Source organism: Numida meleagris, chromosome 3, assembly GCF_002078875.1.
Source record: "Numida meleagris isolate 19003 breed g44 Domestic line chromosome 3, NumMel1.0, whole genome shotgun sequence".
NCBI classification, from domain to species: Eukaryota; Metazoa; Chordata; class Aves; order Galliformes; family Numididae; genus Numida; species Numida meleagris.
The window spans coordinates 105774799-105795592 of record NC_034411.1 but is presented as its reverse complement, the minus strand read 5'-3'; the positions used below and the strand labels follow the sequence as shown (position 1 = coordinate 105795592).

General features: G+C 45.6%; 1 protein-coding gene across 4 annotated transcripts in view; it reads left to right on the top strand.

The window, feature by feature from the left end:
- The window catches only part of ASXL2 (additional sex combs like 2, transcriptional regulator), an 88549-nt gene that overhangs the window by 41508 nt on the left and 26247 nt on the right, over window positions 1-20794 (top strand). For 3 of the 4 annotated variants that reach the window (XM_021391883.1, XM_021391882.1, XM_021391884.1), the window contains one exon: window positions 19645-19760. In XM_021391883.1, coding sequence (XP_021247558.1) covers window positions 19645-19760 — 116 coding nt within the window. Of the gene's footprint in view, window positions 1-3292; window positions 3882-19644; window positions 19761-20794 lie in introns of those variants that run through there. The other variant, XM_021391886.1, reaches the window with a different exon arrangement.

The window sequence follows — 20794 nt, the reverse complement described above, 5'->3', positions numbered from 1 at the left end:
AGATTTGAAGATAGCAGTTCCAGTACAAATACAAAAAAAGAAAAGGGAATTTTGCACTTCTTTTGTGGCCAGATACTGATCATTTTTCTTTCTAGGAATCACAGTGCATTCATGCACTCGAAGCCAAGAACTTCATTATTAAAAGCATGGCTGTAGTCAGTGGTGTCACCGAGTATTTTCCTTCTGCTCCCCTGAGGTTTGTGTTCCTTTGTTGGAGCAGCTCTTAATTGTTAACGAGCTAACCTCCTAGTGTCACACAAAGGCAAGCACAGGTTCTGAGCGGAAATGGCGTTCTCCTTGAGCTTCCCTTTAAGAAAATCTCTGTACACCACTGTGCTGGTGTGCTGGAGCAGGGAGGGCATTTCCGTGCAATGGGTTGTCAGGGCTGCAGATGTATGGAGCTGATTCCAGACCCAGCGGATCTCAGTGCAGCCTGGATTGCCCCTGTGTTAGCAGGGCACAGCAGGAGTGAAAACTGATGGACGGGGCAATCCACAACTGTACGCATATCTGGGATTGCGCCAAACTAAGTGCAGCACCTTGCACTTGGCCTTGTTGAACCTTGTTAGGTTCCCATGGGCCCTCTTCTCAAGGCTGTCCAGTTCAGATTGGATATCAGGGAATATTCCTTCTCTGGAAGAGCAGTGCTGCAGTGGCACAGGCTGCCCAGGGAGGTGGTGGGGTCACTGACCCTAGGGGCATTCCAGAACCATGAGGATGTGGCACGGAGGAGCACAGTCAGTGGGCATGGTGGGGTCGGTTGGGGTTGGACTTGGGGATCTTATAGATCTTTCCCAGTCTTAATGATTCCATGATTCACTGGCGTTGGTGTTACGTGTCTGGTAGTCTGGGATCCATTGCTGAGCAACAAAGCCAATATCCGAGCACATCGTGTGGGCTGCATGGCTCTGTACTTCTTCCCTTTAGCCCTTAGGTTGCCCTTTATCCTCTCAGAATTATCCCTCATTTCACTGCCTCTTCCCATGGTGCTGTGAGCTCCTTTTGCAGTTCTTTGCAGTTCGGTCTGTGCTGCAGAAGAACATTTTATGCCAGCAAGCTGCGTGTGCCCAGTTTTCATATCGCGTGTGTTGAATGGTGTGGGTTGAGCATGCTTCCTTGGGCACCCTGCAGTAATCTCCTTCACCCTGGTGTTAAACCAGGCAAGCGTTATTTCTAACTCTGGAGTCACATTTGATAAACGTTTTCTCCAGGAAGCTATTATGGTTAATTTAAGTGATGTCTTTGCCACTGGCTTCTGTTTTGTCCTTTCAGATGCCCTGTTTAATTTCTTTGTAGATTGTTTCCGTGTTTCAGTGTGGTTCCCCTTTTTATGAAGCTTAGTATTGCTGTGCCATGGTGTGTGAAATTCTTGTAGAGATTTCCCTCCAGATATAAAGATTTTCTTTATTAAAACACAAAAATCTGTACTTAGCTCAACCAGATGTCAGAAATTTCATGCAAAAACAACATTTTCAAGCCTGCGTTACACAAAAGAACATCCAAAGTCATAAACAAGTTCCCTGGTACTTTCTTCTTTCAAAGGCTTTGTTATGAGGTTGTGGGCTCTTAGTAAGCTCCCTGTTACGGCACAGTGTGAAAACAGACTCATATTGCCTGGCCACATGTTATTCCTGTATTCCTCTACACAGGGACAAGTTCAGCCATCCTGACAAATTTACCATTTTTGGTGACTTCTTGTGTTTTTGTGTGGGTGATAAGCAGTAGGAAGTCAGCAACCACACTAGGGGCTTCCCCTAAGCACTTCTAGCTTTGCTGGTGACCTCCGTACCTTTAGTTTTGCAGGGCATGTTTGCTTTCTCTATGATCTCCCTCTCCTCTCTCTCATCTCGTTGCTGCCGAGCAGCCCTGCATCAGCATGGCCCTGCTCCTTTGGATGCTCTCAGACACTGCAGGGAACCTGCAGCGCTTCTCACTGCTCAGCGTGTTCATAGAATCACAGAACCATCCAGGCTGGAAAAGAGCACCAAGATCCTCAAGTCTCACACCAACCCACCCCACCGTGCCCACTGACCACGTCCCTCAGTGCCACGTCCCCATGGTTCTGGAACATCCCCATGGATGGTGACCCCACCACCTCCCTGGGCAGCCTGTGCCACTGCAGCACCTCTCTTTCTGAGAAGAAATGTTTCCTAATATCCAACCTGTTGGTTTGGTATCCAAAAATACTTTTTTTAAAGTCATGTAGTCTCACTGCCACACAGGTGCTGGGTGAGCTCAGTTGTTTGGAAGAACGTTTGGCAAACATCTTTATAAAAGCAAAAATGCTCCAGGACAGACCTCAGGAACATCGACTCCTTAATTCTCTCACCTATAACAGAGATTTCCCTTGCAGATTTGAAATGAAAGCATTAAGGACATGGCTTGGTCTAGTGGGCACAGTGGTGATGGATTGAGGGTTGGACTTGATGATCCTAGAGGCCTTTTCCAACCTCAATGATTCTGTGATTAAATCCCAAAAGAATTAATGTCATCAGATTTCTGGTGTTCACGTGAAATAAATTGTATCCTGACAGCTCTTCCATGAGACCTCCAGTAGATGTTACCAGTCTGTGTCAGTCTGTGTGTTTCATGATGGGTTTTAGCAACGTGTAGTGATGGTCCAAAGCAAAAAGATGACTTCTTTACAAATAGTATTTTTAAAATACAAACCGTCAGAACATACACCAGCTTTCCACCCTCCCCAGAATTTCAGTGCTGCTTTTCCTTCCAGGCTGTGAGCGGGGAACTGGGATGCTGTGTATGCCATGCAGTGGTGGACAAAGCAGGGTCTGGGTCTGGAGGCACCTTTGATTGATTAATCCACCTTGTGGATTAGGTTTGGAAACAAGGCGCGTGCTCTTGGTGTTGTTTTATTCCGTAGCTTTCTGCTCATAGGGTTCACGTGCTGCATGCATCTGGAAGGATTTTCTTTTTTCGGCTTCATTTAGCAAAACCTGCAGTTTAATTGTGTTGCTATACATAAAAAAAAATCACTTGCATTTAATATCCAAGAAGTAGAGTGGAAAAATTTCTGCGCAGAAGCAAGTTTTTAGTCATAGGTTTGTTTGCTCTGCTCTGAAATAACCAAAAGGACATAAAATTCCAATTAGATTCCCGTTGCATTTTGCTCCGCAACATCAGCTCTGGAACGCAGCCCTCCTACACGGCCGCTTCCTGGATGCTTACATGAAGCACTTAGAAGACTCCTTCCTTGTTTAAATAACCAAACTAATAGCCCAAATTCAGACAGAGCGCTGTGGTGGCATTGCCTGGCTGCTGGCTGCTTCGTTACCTGCGCAGTAGTTGAGGTATGGGTGAGCCCTTTGCAGCTGGAAGCATCCCAGAACCTCGTTAGGAAGCGACGCTCATGCAGCTTCTTGCAAGGGGAGGGGGAGTGTTATTGGGAGAACACAGATTTCTGATGAGAATCAGTGAAGTGAGTGCAAACCGTGGTAGACAGCGAGCAGATGAGGTGTGCTCCCATTATTGCCTTTTGCTTGGAGGCTCCGGCTTGAGCTCTCCGAAACTGCAGCTCTGCTTAACGTGCCATTATTTTTGCTCATATACATATAAAACAGGAAGCACATTCAGATAACATCAACAGCCACTTCCTTATATGTACAAAAATAAAGTGCTCTGACAGCAGCAAAACTGACACTTTGATTTTAAAAAGGGTAGAAGCCTCGCATTTGTAGACCCACATGGGCATTGCGCTGAGCCAATCAGGAGCACGGAGGAAAAAATTTAAAACAACCCTCATGCATTATTGTCTGTACATCTGTGCATAAGCAGAAGGCTGGAGGAAGCCACGAGCATTGATTGCTGATCTTAAGCAGAAGAGATAATGCTCATGGAGCAGCTCCGTGCGATTCCACTGGAAGGTAAGGTGAAGCTGTTCCAGCGGGCAGCTGCTGCGGATTTGCACTGCAGGGGATGGAGCGGGTGCTTTTTCTGAGACACAGATACCTTTTCTTTGGCCCTGATGGGAAACAGCTTCTCGGCTGTCGCCTTTTGAGACTGACAATAAAAGCACAGCTTCTTTGGACGCGGCGCGGTGCTTGTAGAGGGCTGCCGCCAAAACACTTTGGTTTCGTGTGCTTTTAAATCATCCTGAAACTTGAAGTGTAAATACCTCACTTCCAGATGCTTTTATCATCTTTTCGCTATGGTTTTGGGGCAGCTTGCAATTTGTTGTTGTAATGCACTCCGTGAACAAGAAGTGCAGTGAGCTCAGTGTTACTGTCTGTGTGCTACACCTCATTTGTACATCTGGGGCTGTTTCCGAGCTCCACTTTACTAACGTAGTCCATGCTTATGGAGTCTGGAAATAAAACATGTGTAGCTTAGTTTTGTTTCTACAGCCAGCTGCAAAACTTCAGCTGACTTGAGTGCGACTTGAGCAGTGCATAGACCTGACTTTGCAAGCCGCTGCAAACGGTCACAGGATGGCTTAGGTTGGAAGGGACCTTAAGGATCATCTAGTGCCAACCCCAAATAAAGCTATCCCATTGTCTGCCTGGACTTTCATGGCTTCTATCAATTAAAAAACAGCATTTAACATTGGATTTTCCTGTAGTTTCTCCCATGCTGGATGTTCCTGGTGTACCCCTTCTAATCAGAGTCATCCTGAAGGAGAAGGAGGATCTGGTGTAGCTTCTGTGTGACACCTTTTGAGGTCATGGTGCTCACAGGTCTCTGCAGCAGATCACAGTCCGAGTTAGTTGCATTAAAAAGGGGGAAAAAAGGCAAAAATCAGGTGCTGTGAGGGGAAGAGGTGGAAACAAATTGGGCGTGATTGCAGGTTGTCCCGCTCCATTGGGCAGCTACCAGCTCGTCTGATGTTTCTGTACAACAGACGCGTGCTGATGGATCTCTCGTGATCTTCAGCAGTTGGAATTTTTTTCAAAAAATTCTGTTCGAAGTCAAGAGTTTGTCTGGAAAAGAATTTGTCAGGAAACGTGGGGATGTGGCTCTTGGAGTCATGGGTCAGCAGGCATGGTGGGGATGGGTCGGGGTTGGACTTGATGATCTTAGCGATCTCATCCCGTAAAATCATAGAATGGCCTGGGTTGAAAAGGACCTCCCACCTCAATGATGCTGTGATTCTATGAAATAAAGCACTGTTTCCCACCTGGAATTCAGTGCATTACCTTTCAGTCTGGAGGAATGTCTGACACCAGAGCTTTGGAGGCCATGTGCCCGCTTTGCTGGCAGCTTCTGTAATTAACGCTCTGATCACGGCAGTGCCAAGTGCTTCACTGCCACCAGCCCACAACAAATGCAAAAAAAAAAAAAAAAAAAAAGAATTCAAAAGAACTCTGTTTGGGTTATGTCATTTAGTTTCTTCCTGTTAAAGATTTGGTTGAAATATCTCAGCTTTTCTGAATGCAGCCAGTTCCTGTTTGTGCTCGTGACTCAGGAGGAAGCTGTTTCCAAGTGTCACATACAACTTACCAAGCAATCTGCAACATCAAAAATGTTCCTTTTCCCTTTTTTTGGGCTGATGTATACTCTGCTTTATACAGTATTATCCAGTCTTTGATTAATCCACGTAACAAGCTATGAAATGTCCAAGGCTCTTCCTCCAGCAGTTTTATTTCTGTTAGACTTTAAGGTCGGGGGAGCCATTGGCTGTGATCCCAAGCACCTACACCTGGCTCCATGCTCGGTGGGCATGTAGGTGCATGGAAAGATGGGTTATGAATTGGAACTTTACAACAGAGGGTTTCGTGCATGAACTTTGCATGAATTTCATGTGAGGAGCATGTTGCAGCGCTCGTATCAAGGGGGAACTGAAAGCTGCTGCATGCGTCTGCAGCTGCGCGAGGCGAGCAGTAAAACTGCTCCTTGCTGAGCCCTGAGCTCTGCTGCCCGGATGTGCTCCCACTGCACTCACACGGTTTCCCTTAGCTAGAGACTAAAGCAATCAGTTGCGTGTGTAGTTGTTGAGAGTCACTGGATATTGATGTATTGTTCCATTTCAGCTAGACCTTCCAGCTCGACTGTGTTGCAGTCGGAGCTCTTTTTCTACCAGGCTGAGCACAGGCTCTGCAGGAAGGGGCTGTGTGTGCAGTGGCACAGCTCTCATTCAGTCAGTCTCCAGCTGACAAGAGGCGAATACAGATTTTGAGGGGAAGCCCATTCAAAACTATAGGACGCAGGCTGCTGCCTGAACTAAAAGCAATGGAAATACTCATGTTTTAAGGGGTCCCTTTTGAATTTAAGATGAGAAGTAATGGCCTTAAATTGCAAGGTTCAGGTTGGATATTAGGAAAAATTTCGTCTCCGAAAGAGTGTTGATGCAGTGGCACAGGCTGCCCAGGGAGATGGTGGGGTCACCGTCCCTGGAGGTGTTCAGAACCGTGGGGATGTGGCACTGAGGGACATGGTCAGTGGGCACGGTGGGGTGGGCTGGGATTGGACTTGGGGATCACAGAGGAATTTTCCAACCTGAATGATTCTGGCACTGCTGCCCAGAGAGCTGTGGGTGCCCCATCCCTGGAGGTGCCCAAGGCCATCGATGGGCCCTGGGCAGCCTGAGCTGAGCTGGCTGAGCACCCAGCCTATGGCAGGGGGTGGGGCTGGGTACACGCTAAGGTCCCTTCCAACCCAGCCATTCTGTAATGCTATGAGATTACCAGTTCTGTGTTCATCATAATACAAGTCCTACAAATTTTTGGTCAGCCTGTGTTTTATTCCCCGAGTAACTCGGTATCATCAGACCTCACCACTCTTTGCCCATTCTCGCACAGGGCTTAATGAATTTGGTTTATGAATGTGTTACTTCAGTATCTGAACAGCTTTTGGCCTTCCTTGCCACCACAGATGCTATTACCACATTCCAGCCTGCCACAGCAGTCCCATCAACAGGAGACATTGGGCCTGCTGGTGCTTGGCCCACCATGCCGCTCCAGCCTCCCTCCTCCTTTTCCTATTGCAGAAATCACTAGGCCATCAACAGAATTATGACCCAAAAGCCATGCTGAGATGGGTCACTGTGTAACTCAGAAATGCTAGAGAGAAGCCAGTTCAATGACGTATTACTGATGAGAGGACCAAGCAAAGTAGGGGTCAGCCTCTTCTCCCAGGTAATCAGTGATAGATCAAGAGGTGATGGCCTCATGTTGCGCCAGGGGAAGTTCAGGTTGGATATTAAGAAACATTTCTTCTCCAAAAGAGCAGTGCTGCAGTGGCCCAGGCTGCCCAGGGAGGTGGTGGGGTCACCGTCCCTGGAGGTGTTGAGGAAGATTGGGGATGTGGCACTGAGGGACGTGGTCAGTGGGCATGGTGGGGTGGGTTGGGCTTGGATTGGGTGATCTCAGAGGTCTTTTCCAACCGGAATGACTCTGTGATTCTGTGTCCAGCCTCTACTTAAATTAGGTGCAGACTGTATATACCTACATACTGAGCTGTAGGGATGTGAGGAGGCTTCATAAATGTTGGATGTTGTGCAGCTTTGCCCCAGGTGACTGAAAGCATCTTGCTTCACCTATGGTGGTTAAAAATGTTTTTTTGCCTCACTAAAATTTAAGAAAAGGATGACGTGCATTCTAAAAATACTGTCTAGATAGCACTGCCCTGTGCTCGCCACAGAGGAGCTGACATTTCTCCTACACTTCCTCGATTTTCAGCTAAGTTTTTACCACCTCTTTACATTTTCAGTGTCTGTATTAACACTGATTACTACCAGCTTGGTCATTATCTTCAGCTGTGAAGGAGTCACAGCAATGTATAATACATTTTTTATTTTTAACTGTTTCCTTCACTGCTCCTCTATTCTGTATTTCTGATGCGTAGTGTGGTTACACGTGACTTTTTGGTGGCCTGATGAATGTCTCTGTAACAATCTGCAGTTTTCATTTTCGTCAGTGTTCTTGCCAGTCAGATTCGTTAATGTTTTCATCACTTGTGGGAGATGAAACCTTTTGAAAATGAAGTACGTGTATAATTGCTCAGACTGCCTCTGTTCTTGCTGAGAACGATACAACCACATTCCCTGCTTCTCAGCTGTTGATATCTTCTAGTCCAGGAGTTAGTTCTTTTAACCTCTAAACGTGGCTCATGCTAATTTCCTCAACTTTAGAGGTGTTGAGGCGTTTGCTGATGGTCACAGAGGGCTGTCTGAGCTGATGTCTTCATGACTTCATGGATTCTTTCCATACATTGTAGACTAATGCATAAGAAAGATTTACCCTGATGCATAAACAGCTGATAACTCCGAATAAAAACGCGTCCAAGCTGAGGATGCTTTCTGTGCCTCTTCTTGCACTCCTACTAACAGGGCCTGTAGCGGTTTGGCTTTGAGGTGATTTCCCATTTCTTCCATGTGCAGCATTTTCTCTGTGGGGCTGATGGCAGGCACTGAAGTGGCAGCGCCAGTAGTTCAGGTGACCTTTTTAAAACTTTTTTTACTCACCAAACATTACTTCTGGGGCTTGGTTTCTCTATTTTCAGCGTCTGTCTGGGGAATAGGGAGTATCTTTTAATAGCTGCAAAATCACTTCAGCCACTGCTGAGAATAAACTATGGGGAAATTGATTTTCTATTCACTTAAAAGCCCTTATTTTACAGTGTAATACACTGCCCTGGCAGTACCTCAGCCCAGGACTTTACATTCCTGCTGTAAAAGCAGAAAGGTTTTCAATTTCCACGACATTACACCTGTATTTTTAAGCTGGTTTGCAGAAACAGGCAGTGGCACTGGTCACCAACAGGAACAGTGAGTGTAATCTTGGGGTCAGCAGAGATGGGCTTTTAAACACCACTTGATCTCCACTGGAAATTAGTTTGGGGTGTGAGCTGGAATTTCTGTTCCCAGTTAATTCTGCATGTGGACCTTTCTTAAGTGATTGTTCACATCTGGAGAGAATCAGAAAGAGGAGTTTCTCGTGAACAACTGCATGAGGAAGAGCCCTAATAGCTTTATTTTGATGTATTTGATAGTGGTCTCTAGGACCTGATCTCTCAGTAGCAGAGAAGAAACTAAATTTAATCTGAGCTAAGTTTCCTGCTCTTCAGTAGCGAACGTGGACACATTACCACCCTGTCGTAGCACTGGATCAGAGCACCATTGAGTTGGATGCTGCAGGTGGGATCGCTTCCCCTGGGAGCTCACAGTCAAGTCATAGAATCATAGAACCACAGAATGGTTGAGTTGGAAGGGACCTTAAGGATCGCAGAGCCATAGATTGCTTGGGTTGGAAGGGACCTTAAAGATCATGGAGCCATAGAATAGGTTGAGTTGGAATGGTCCTTAAAGATCTTAGTTGGGTGCCCCCCACTGGATCAGGCTGCTCAGGGCTCCATGCAGCCTGGCCTCTGGGCAGCGGTGCCAGTGCCTCGCCACCCTCTGAGTAAAGAATTTCTTCCTAACATCTAATCTAAATCTCCCCTCTTTAGTTTGAAAAAGAGCTGGAGGCGCTCTATAGTCAAGATACAAGGTTCTGAAACTATTTTTCTATTAGAATGTGTATTGGCAGAGACAAGCTGCAGTGAAAATCATCAAAGAGACCTGAGAGGTGGTGAATTAATTGTTATATGTCTGTAATGGAGCTCTTCATATGCAAGGAAGACGGTAGCTGTGCTGCCTGCCTTATGCACTGTGGTGATACACAATGCACGAACCTGGAGGGGAGTTCAAAGAAACATGACCACATCTTCCCTTCTCTGAACGCCTTCGGTAGCTTCCTACACAGTTCGTGTTTGGCCACCTCTCATCTGCTCTGTTTGAGTCAGCAACCTAGAAACGTGTTCTGGCACCCCATAACAAAACATGTGAAGCGTGCGGTCCCGCTTGCACTGCCCTCTAAGCATCTGCTGCAGAGATGCACAGGGTCAGCAGAGCTGCTCAGAGATTTTCTCCCACAGCTCTAAGCCATGTGCTCCCTTTACAGACCTGGGGTAGACTGAGGCAGTCATGGGGACCCCGCTGTGAGCCAGTGCACCTCAGTGGTCCTACAGAAACAGAGCTGGTGACAAAAAGGCTGGTAGCCATGTGCCTGATCAGCAGTTTGAATCAGCTCAGCTTCTTGAGGGGCCTGATGCATGGCAGGATGGTCTGAGGCAGGGGATGGGGCTACCCCTGGGGAGGGAGATGTAAGACCTTCTATAGATGGATGGATATAAGGTTCATGGGGGAGAGGTATAGGGCCTCGTATATATAGATGGATGTCAGAATCATGGGTGGGAGGCATAAGATCATGGATATATGGAAGACTCGTGGATGGGAGGTGTAAGACCTCATATGTATGGATGGGATATCAGGCTTGTAGGTGGGAGATGTAGGACCTTGTGTGTATGGATGGATGTCAGGCTCAGGGATGGGAGGTGTAAGATCATGGATGGATAGAAGACTCATGCATGGGAGGTGTAAGACCTATATGTATGGAAGGATATCAGGCTTGTAGGTAGGAGATGTTGTGTGTATGTGTAGGTGGGACCTTGTGTGTATGAATGGATGTCAGACTCACGAGTGGGAGGTGTAAGACCTCGTGTGTTTGGATGGATGTCAGACTCATGGGTGGGCGGTGTAAGATCTTGTATGTATAGACGGATGTCAGACTCATGGGTGGGAGATGTAAAGCTTCCATATGATGGCAACAGACCATTAGATCAGATCAGTTGCTGGTGTACCTTAACAGAACTGCTGTGCTCCAGATACGTCGTTCCAGCTCGTGAACCCATTTGTCCTCAGCATACTGTGGTATTAGTAGGTAGTGGCAAGTAATTCTCAAAACAGTCAATATGTTACTGAATGATGCTGCAAAGTAGCATAAGACACCTCCTCTGTGGTTATTGCACATCAGCCATGATTGAGAGAAAGAAAATACCTGCGGAGATGGAAATGGGAAAGTCCAGGAGGGCATCCCCCCCACCTTGTGAGTGACACAGGCAGGCTGGTAACAACAGACAAGGAGAAGGCTGAGGTGCTTAATGGTTTTTTGCCTCGGTCTTCCTTGATAAGTGCTCGCCACACAACCCTCAAGCATTTGGTTTGGTAGGAGGGGATCAGGCAAGCAACATCCCTCCCACTGTAAGTGAAGATCAGGTTCATGACCACCTGAGGAACCTGAACACCCAGAAGTCTATGGGTCCCAATGAGATGCATCCCAGAGACCTGAAGGAATTGTCTCATGTAGTCACCAAGCCACTCTCTATGGTATTTGAAAAGTTGTGGCAATCAGGTGGAGTCCCCAGTGACTGGAAAATAGGCAACATCACATCCATTTTGAAAAGGGTAAAAAGGATGACACCAGGAACTACCGACCTGTCAGCCTCACCTCTGTGCCAGGGAACATCATGGACCAGATCCTCCTGGAAGCTGTGCTAAGGCTCAGGAAGGCAGGGAGCTGATACAGGAGAACCAGCGTGGCTTCACCATTGGCAAATCCTGCTTGACCAACCAAGTGGCCTTCTATGATGGTGTCACTGCATCAGTGGACAAGGAAAGAGCAACGGATGTCATCTATCAACTTCAGTAAGGCCTTTGACACGGTACCCAGTGAAATTTATCACTGATGGCAGTGACAGCTTCTATCAAATACCTGGGCTACCAAAGTGCATCTCATGAGTAACTTAGACGTGTAAGTCTTAGATTTATCACTCTTACAGTGTTCACTTTTTCCTAGAGGCACACATCTACTATAGTATTAAAAAAATAGAACAACTCATTGGTGTTGGCTAATTTGGTGTCATTTGAGGTAATTAGCACTTATAGCTGTAATTTTCTAACGTGTTTATGTGAAATAGTTGCTTTATGTTTCAACAGCTGAAAAAATGCTATTTAGATCAGTAGACTATCTCCAAATTTAGAGCATTTTGGTGTTCATTATTTTATTTCTACAAAAACCCAGGGAGCTGTGACATTGTCTGTCATTGCTGTGCATTCTCCAGAAAACTTGATATTGCATCAATTTCAAAAGTGGTAAGGATGTAGGTCGCCAAGCATTCTTTTTTACTGCCTCATTTCCTTTGTTTTATACGTAGATTCTGAGCATGTTGGGTTGAGGACTTCTCATTCCTTTTGTATATACCATCTTCAGCGGGGTGTCCCAGTCCATGGCTGGTGCTCCTACATGTGCTCCATGCTTAGAACCGTAGAATCATTTGGGTTGGAGAAGACCACCAAGATCAGCCAGTCCAACCCCAACCCACCCCACCGTGCCCACTGACCATGTCAACAGTGCTACATCCCCACGGTTCTGAACACCTCCAGGGACGGTGACTCCACCACCTCCCTGGGCAGCCTGTGCCACTGCAGCACCGCTCTATACGAGACAAATTTCTTCCTAATATCCAGCCGGAACCAAATGATAAATGTAGTCATGTGCCTTCCCTGTGCCTACACCTCCTGAAACCAGAGCTATTTCTGTGTCATTTAGATAAGCCTGGGGTTGGTTTAGCTGGGAGATCTCAGTAGTTGGTGTGGCCTTGTGGCAGAGGTGTATAACACTTGGATAGTGCTGGTGGATGCTCCTGTGCCGGGGAATGCCACTGCCATCCCATGGAGACCTAAGAAAGCTTTGAATTGGGAGTAAAAGAGGATATAGTGGGTGCAGTGAGATCAGTGGGGCATGGAGATGTGTGAGTGATCCAACACTTGTTTAGAACTTCAGTTTGTTTTCTCAGAGCTGCCAGTGCCGAATACACTCCAGTCTCTGTATGAAGCAGATGGTTGATCTTCATTATGTTCGTAAAAACCGAATGTGATTTTAGGAACGTGTAATCCTCATCACAGCAGTGAAAGTCTCAACTTTACCCAGGGTAAAGTGCGGGAGTGGGAGTTCTGCAAAGTTGCAATTGGATGATATTTTTGGTCATTTTTTTCTCCTTGATTTTAGCAAGGAGCTGTTGTGTGGTGGAGAACTCTCATGAAATTCCATCTTCCTTGTACTTGGTTTTGGTTTGAATTCCGGCTTGAGTTCCCATTCTCTTTTCTGACAGACTGCATACCTGTAAAATAAAAAAGGCATCGGATGAGCAGGAGGCATTTATGTGCTTCTCAGAGCGTGTTTGATGACTTTCACTAGGACTTTTTCGTGCCGTACATCTGGATCCCATTAGCTGTTTAAAATTGGGTTATTTTAAGCTTGTGACTGCACATAGTTGAAAGGGGGGGAGTACTGTATTTTTAGTTCGTCTTGACTGTAATTTCTTTCCAGATTAGTAAAGTTCAGCCTTTTCTTTCTGAATGTGTTGATTTCAAGGCAGAAAACCCCATGGAAACGCATGCAAATCTTGAGCAGAAACTCTGGTTCTACTCTTTCAATTTATTTTCGTGTTAGACTCTCCCAAGCCTAAACAAAAGCAGAAACAAAACCCCAGTACAGTTCCTACAGCTGAGCTCCAGCCAGGAAGAGAGGTGAGTACTTGGTCTGTGTACTGGGATGCATCTCCTGCTCGGTCTGTGCTGCTTTTGGGTCCTTTTAGAGGCAAAGAATGAGAGTCTCGTACCTGGAGACCATACAGAAGAGTGCTCCTTCTGTGCCAAGTAATAAATCAAATTTACCCTGTCAGCATATTACAGATTGCGGATTCCTATTGGGTGGAATGAATGATTGGGATCTGTGACCCATTCATAGGATGGCACTGGTTGCTGCAGTGCTTGTAGACAGAGTCGTTGCTCCAAAATAGTTTGATTCCACTTACAAAGCTTTATTGCATGGTATACTTGAAACTAACTTGCTCTGATCTCTAAAAGAAAGAGGTTGAGACATGCAGTAAGAGCCTGAAGTTCCAGTTATCAGTGATGTGAATGGCTCAGAAGGCTGCAACCCTCTGCTTACATCACTGAACCCATCGCAGTGCCAAGACGTGGGATCCTTTACTGATTTTACACTAGTAACATTGAGGGGGGTGTTCAGGTTGTCCTCATAACCCATGCAGAAGTCTCTTCTGCTGAGAATCATTTTAGTTTCTCAAAGTTCAGCAGACTTTAGCAAACATTTTTTCTCCTGATTTGAGAGTATTTTGCCCCCCAAATTCTCTGACAGCTGCGGATGTATTGTTCCTTTATTTCTTGTGCATTTCCAGTAGTTTTGTTTCATTTTGTGGGCGTGGTGGCAATGGGTTGGCAGTTGGACTAGGTGATCTTAGTGGTTTTTTCCAACCTTAATGATTCTATGATTTTGTGCTGTTATATCGTTAGCACTTAAGTGACAGTATCCATGTATTTGGTAAAGTGAACTGCCAGGGTTGACCTTGAGCTGAGTGACCCTAAGAGTAATTTGCCTTGGGAGCCACTGAATCGAAGCGGTTCAATGAGGCAAGGTAATTCGGTGTGCTTCAGTTTCTTCTGCTAAGCCTGAGGAAAGCAACTAGTTCTTTCTGCAACAATTTAAGAAAACCTTCATCTTGATCTTGATTTAGGAATTACTTGAGTGCCGGCCAAGAAAGTATGATTTCTGTCATCATCCCCCTTGTTTCCCTGTAAGATCTCCCTCTGCTTTTCTGTTTCCTCCTTTCCAGCTCGGTGCTTCTCCAGGTGTTTTCCTGCAGAGGCTTAAGCCATTGTGCTCTTACAGTGCAGTTCTGCACTTCACGCAGTATGAAGGGAAAGGAAGGCAATAAATCAGAAAGTAAACTACTGCCTGAACGAGCTGAGACTTGTGTAGTTCTGTACAACAGAACTACTGAGCTTAAAAGGATGTTGTAGCCAAGCAGTTAATCTTGCTCTCCCAAAGCAGGATCAGCAACATCCATCTGCTTTCTTGTTTATTTGGCGCTAGTTGTGAAAGAGAAACATGGCTGGAGGATTATTACTAAATTTTCTTTTAGAAAAGGGAGCAGATGTATGCTGGAAGCCAGAGGGATTTCCCACCCAAACCGTCCTATGGTTCTGTGAGATTGTGATTTCAAACAGACAAATAGCCTGCTAAATTCACACCCTACAAAGTAAATAGCTTGTCTAAGAGGAGATATCCAGGAAAAAGCAAAGGAAGAAAAAGTCAAAATAATTCAAGCACCTTCACCTTTCTGTTGTTTTCACTTTTGTGTGCTAATATCTGGCACTGGATGAGGATTATGAGCCTTGATGATGCTTGTTGGGTAGCAACAATGGCCTGCTGGCAGAGCTCAGTCTCATGCTACGTGGTTACAGCAGAGATCACGGTGTGCCCTAAGCACCACGGTGTCAGCAGGATTGTGGCATTCCTCCCACCAGTGCCTTTGGCAATGCTGGAAAAGCAAATGGCATGGTATGGTGTCAAAATGGACACGTCGTCAAATAACCCTTCCGTTGCATTGTCTGGGGCTGTGGTTAATCAGTGCTTCAGGCAGAGTCCTTATTGCTGTCTGAGCTGGAACTCTCCAAAGGGAAGACACAAGGCAGCATCAGAGTTGGACTCGGTGATCCTTATGTGTCCTTTCCATCTTGGGTTATTCTTGGATTGATCAGTACTTTAGGGTTTGCAAATTTTGAAGGAACCTGGTACCTTGCAAAATGTCATCGGATCCTGCCAGAATGGAATTTCTTATTTAATTTGGCCTTTAGCACAATTAAACTTCTGTTGTAGCTTCATTTCTCAGAAGGAATACTTCTGTGTCGATTACATTTAAGGTAAGAAGACAACAGTGTAAAGGAGCCTCTATTCCACAGATTGCAGTGGTAATTGACTGCAGATGTATTCTCCAGTATTCTTGCAGCTGGGACATGGGGCTGTGCTGGGTCCAGTCTCAGTTTATCTAACAAATTGGGTTTCGTGAGGTTTGGCTGACACATGTTCCACTTCATCTCCGTGACTTTAATCTAAGAGAACTGTTAAAATTTCACCTGGCAAGCTCCTCTCCCATCCAAACCAACAGCAGGAAGTCATGAAACCTTGTGAATGAACCAGCTGGCCTAAAAACCTGGGGCCAAGCGTGCGGAGTTATTAGTTTGGGAGCTCTGTTGGCTATGTATGCTTGGGTTTAACTGCTGCAAGCCAGAACTCTCCAATACCTGTGGGATTTCTTGGCACTGCCATTTAGTCATGTCTCTGTCCTCACCACCCGTTATCAAGGTGACATCTCCATCCCTTATCTCTCCCTCCTCTTTGGGATGAGAAGAATCCCCAAATCCACTGAAATTCTTTTTGCTCAGATCCTGTCCTCGTTTTCTCGAACCTTCAGCTGATGAAGAAAATCTTTGGTTATGTAGAAACAATGCGGAGCAGCTCACGGAGTATTTTAACAGCAGTGTCTTGCTCGGTTCATTGCTTTCCCAGGTGTCGCTTTGCATTCTGTAATTATTTCTGCAGCTTCCCTCCAAAAGTGCTCTTAGGATTTAACAGCATCAAGAGGTATAATCTTTGCTCCACATATTTTTCCAATTAAGAAAGCCTGAAGTGAAGAGAGAACTCACTTTGCTGAACTTCTTTTTAAATCTAAAGGAAACAAGCTTAGCTCCTCAACCCTTGTCCTGTGGGAGTCAGAATATTTCTCTGTACATGCACATCCTTGCTTTATACCTGAGCTTGGCTGCATGCTAAGTCCTTAAAGAGCTGTAAACTTCCTGAGGGTTTTCAGGTCCGAGGACCCAGGGGTGTGTTGGGACCAATTTTTGCTGCTTTTTCCCTTAGCCCTTGCAGGGAGCCTCCGACTGTCTTTACTTCATTTGCTGAATCTTTTTCAGCTTTCCCATGGCCTTTCTGAGACTAGTGGGCAGAAACATACTGTCCAAAACACCCATGTTCTGCGAATATACAGAATGATGTCTTCTCTTTTATTTTCTAATAACTTACCATCTTTTGCTTATCCCTTTCCGTCGCATTTTGCAACAGTCTTTGCTTTTTGACCTGTGAATGAGCAGGAATTCGAGAACCGCGGAGATGTGGCACTGAGGGAGGTGGTCAGTGGGCATGGTGGGATGGGCTGGGGTTGGACTGGGTGATCTTAGAGGTCTTTTCCAACCTGAATGATTCTAGGATTCTATCTCCATCCGAGCCGCTTTGCTTTGGGGCCTACAGCTGAGTTGAAGCAGCCGTGCTTTGCTCAGCTTTTGGAGCTCTCCTTTTGTTCTTGAGAAGCTGTTGTGGTTACAGCTGTCAACCTGCAGCCGTTGTAGTACCAAGGGCTTGTATGCGTGTAGAGGATGCACAAATTGCTGTAGTGTTTCTTTATGCCATCAGCTCATGGGTTGAGTCCTCCTTCCAGGGGCGGATTTTAGCTTGCACTGCCATTGCTGGTTCTGTAAGATTTGTTTTCTTAGTTCCAAAAATTGAAATGTGGATTGAGTATGAGACTAGAGCAAAGGAGCCTGTATTTGCGTTAAGTTTCTACTTCATGCAGAATCTTTAGTTTCTGCAGTGACGGGCTTTGGGAGAGGATGTGGTTTGTGTTCCTGCTATTCAAATGTCTCAAAGCCAGTAAGTCAGCCTCTTGCTGTGCTTGGGTTTCAGATGTTAAGCTGCACTCGTGTTTGCTTCATGCCGAGCAATGTCGGTGGCCATGAGCACGGTGCTTCCCCATCGGAGGCACACCTGGACGTGAAGATGCTTAACTGGGTTTGTGTGTTTCAGTCGTGGTCCTTCCATGCAAAATATCCCTTGCTTTTTCCACGTCCATCACCTTTTTCTCTGCTTTCCTGAATCCTGTCATGTTCTGTAATAAATCTTTTGGATGGTGTGTGATCAATGCTATGGTATGCAAGTGAGACAGCCAGTGTAAATACACAGTAAGAATGTTAGGTTCTTCATCTATCCATCCTCACACATTGCATCACCTCTCAGGCCATTGCCATGAACCCATCAGACGTCTCTTTTCTGAACTGACGCAATTCATTTAGATTACTACAGGTTCCATTTCTAACTTCTAGTCTATCCCTAAGCATTAAAACACTTCCTACCTAGCATGTGACCTTGCAGAGTTTTTGTTAATTTCTTGCCTGATTACCATTGGATTCTTTTCTTTCCTTCTGTCCTTTCCAGCATCAGAGTAATGCCAGTTCTTTGGTTTTGAAACACTTGTGCCAGAGGAGGTTCGGGTTGGATATTAGGAACAGTTTCTTCTCCAAAAGAGCGGTGCTGCAGTGGCACAGGCTGCCCAGGGAGGTGGGGGGGTCACCGTCCCTGGAGGTGTACAAGTGGAACCATGGGGATGTGGCACTGAGGGACGTGGTCAGTGGGCACGGTGGGGTGGGTTGGGGTTGGACTGGATGATCTCAGAGGCCTTTTCCAACCTGAATGATTCTCTGATAATTGCCAAATGATTTTCAGAGCCCTTTTTCATGGAACATGTTGAAAATCTCTGGAAATCTCTGGGAACTTCCCTTCTCTGGTGGTACTGAGCAGATTCACACTGCAGCAATAGTTAATGAAGAGTGTTATTATCTCTTAACTCCTTTCTGCTATGAAAGGATTAGCTTAGCCTCATCTAATCTAAATTAATTGCTGCAGGAAGCTATAGTTTAAATAGTCAACATGCAAGGTTGGTTATCCTTTATAGTAGGGATCATCCTTCTCCCTGGGCTCAAACATTCTTCTGCACTTTGTTTTTTTTCCTTGGTTGTACAGCTTGGTACTATTATCTGTACTAATTCGTGTGCAGATATATGTATACAGACCCTGAATTTGCTAACTTACACTTTTTTTCAGCCTGCTACTTCCATATCCAGTCAGTCTCCCCGCTTTCGAGTGCATTGCAGCTGAAGCATCTCACCGATCTATACTTACATAGTGTCTGTTCTGTTACGGCCATCATGCAATGTAAGGCATTCCAATTAATGTCATTGTGCTTTTTTGATCTCTTTTGTTGCACTGTTTCAGTCTCAGCAGCCGACCAGTTTTGAGTAGCCCAATGGCAGTGATTTACCTGTCTCATTTTACACGTGGTGGGTTAACCTTGGCTGCTGGCCAACACAGTGCAAATTTGCCAAGACAACAGAGGGAAAACCATGACTATGAGAGGCTGATGCCAAATGGGTTCCCTGGTTGGTCACACAGCATCACCACTTTGGCCAGAGCAGAATATCTCGAGTATCCTGTGCCAAATAGGTGTATTTGAGCCACGTGAGCAGCTGCGATTTAATTCCCATCCCTGATTTGCTGGTTGTGAAGGGACTGTTCAAAAGTCTCAGTCATGTGGAACGAGAAACTTTGCTTTAGGACTCCACATGGCTAGGAGCAGATTGATTTGAGGTCTGTCTTGGATCGTTCAGTGACCGTATATGTTCGTGTACTGGTTTCTCCTCTATATTCCCACATCTTTTTTAAAAAGGACCAAATGATGGTCACAGTCTGCTCTGTTTCTGTGTCCTTTTTCTTCCCGCTCTTGCTTGGGATGCAGATTTAATCTGATGAGAAGCAGCTATCAGGTAGGTACCTGACCATGGGTCATCCCGGATGACGACCATTGCTCATGTCTGCGTTTCCATTTAGACTTTTGTTGAACTTTTTCTCAAGCTACTTCCACGATAAAAAAGAAATAGACAAGAGATGGAACCGCTGAAGTCACTTATAGGAACTGCAGTTGGCTCTCCGAGGAAGACAGCTGCCTTGATGACATAAAAGTAGGAAATAGAAATGATTCTTCTTTTACACAAAAAGTAACACTTGCTAGAGGTGCAATTTTCCAGAGCCTCATGAGATGATCTGAAATAGTGAGATCTGGCTAATGCGTTGCCGGCAAATGCAAAAAGGTTGAGTTTTCCATACATTTTTTTTCCTGCAGTGTCATCGAGACTGTCACAGACGTCCTCCCCTCAGACAAGCTGCCAGTCACCTTCCATCCAGACAGGCAAAGTCATCTCCTCATCCCAGAAGCACAGCAAGAAGGCTCTCAAACAGGTAAGTGGCGTAGTCTGGAACTGACTTTGGGGATTGTTGCAGTAATTTTATTTCTCTGGTAGGCCATCTTTCTAAGGGAAACTGCACTCTGCAGGGCAGAATGTCAGGACCTGCCTGTTTCATAAAACGGGGCTTTGCTAAATCATAGCATCATTCAGGTTGGAAAAGACCTCTGAGATCCCCAAGTCCAACCCCAGCCCATCCAACCATGCCCACTGACCACGTCCCTCAGTGCCACATCCCCACATCTCAAACGCCTTTAGGGACAGTGACCCCACCACCTCCCTGGGCAGCCTGTGCCACTGCAGCACCACTCTGAGAGAAGGAATGTTTCCTAATATCTTGTCCTCAAAATGATCCCTCTCTCCTAAAGGAGATTCAGAATACTGTCTTGCTTGAAAAAACACCTGGAAATTTTATCGCTGTTATTTTAGAGAATGAATATAAGATGTTGATTTTCACCCAAACTTTTTGATGAGTGTGCTTAGCTTTCTGCAGTCTGTTTTAGAAAATTGAAGGTTTTTCTGAGAGAAGAATTAAATTCTCTACTTCTTCCCCTCATTAGGGGCATGCTTTTCCCTTCCAAGGAGTTCTGTGGTCCAGTGTGTATTTATGGAGGTGGCAAAGGGGAAGCAGAGCTTGCTGGCTTTGCACTGCACCTCTAGTGGGCGTTATGAGAGAAGGAGCAGGGCTGGTTGTTTTCTGTGCTCTAGGACTTATTCATGCTCTCGGGGTGGAATGGATAACTGTACCTCACACGGTCTGGTTCTTTTAATGAAAAATGCAGGATGAATTATTCCCTTGAGCATCTTATTTGCAGGTGTTTCCTCAACTGCATTGTTTAGTTTTCCATGATCCTTAGAGAGGAAGTGCTTTAACAGGGTTAGACTTACTCCTTAGTAGAGCAAAAATCTGCAAGGAGTTATGAATCAAGCTGCAGAGGAGGTGCTAGTCGAGGGATTACGGAAGCTTGTCACAGACAGATGAAATCCTGATGTGTTCTGGATAGGATTTACCTTTTCCCAGCCTGTTTT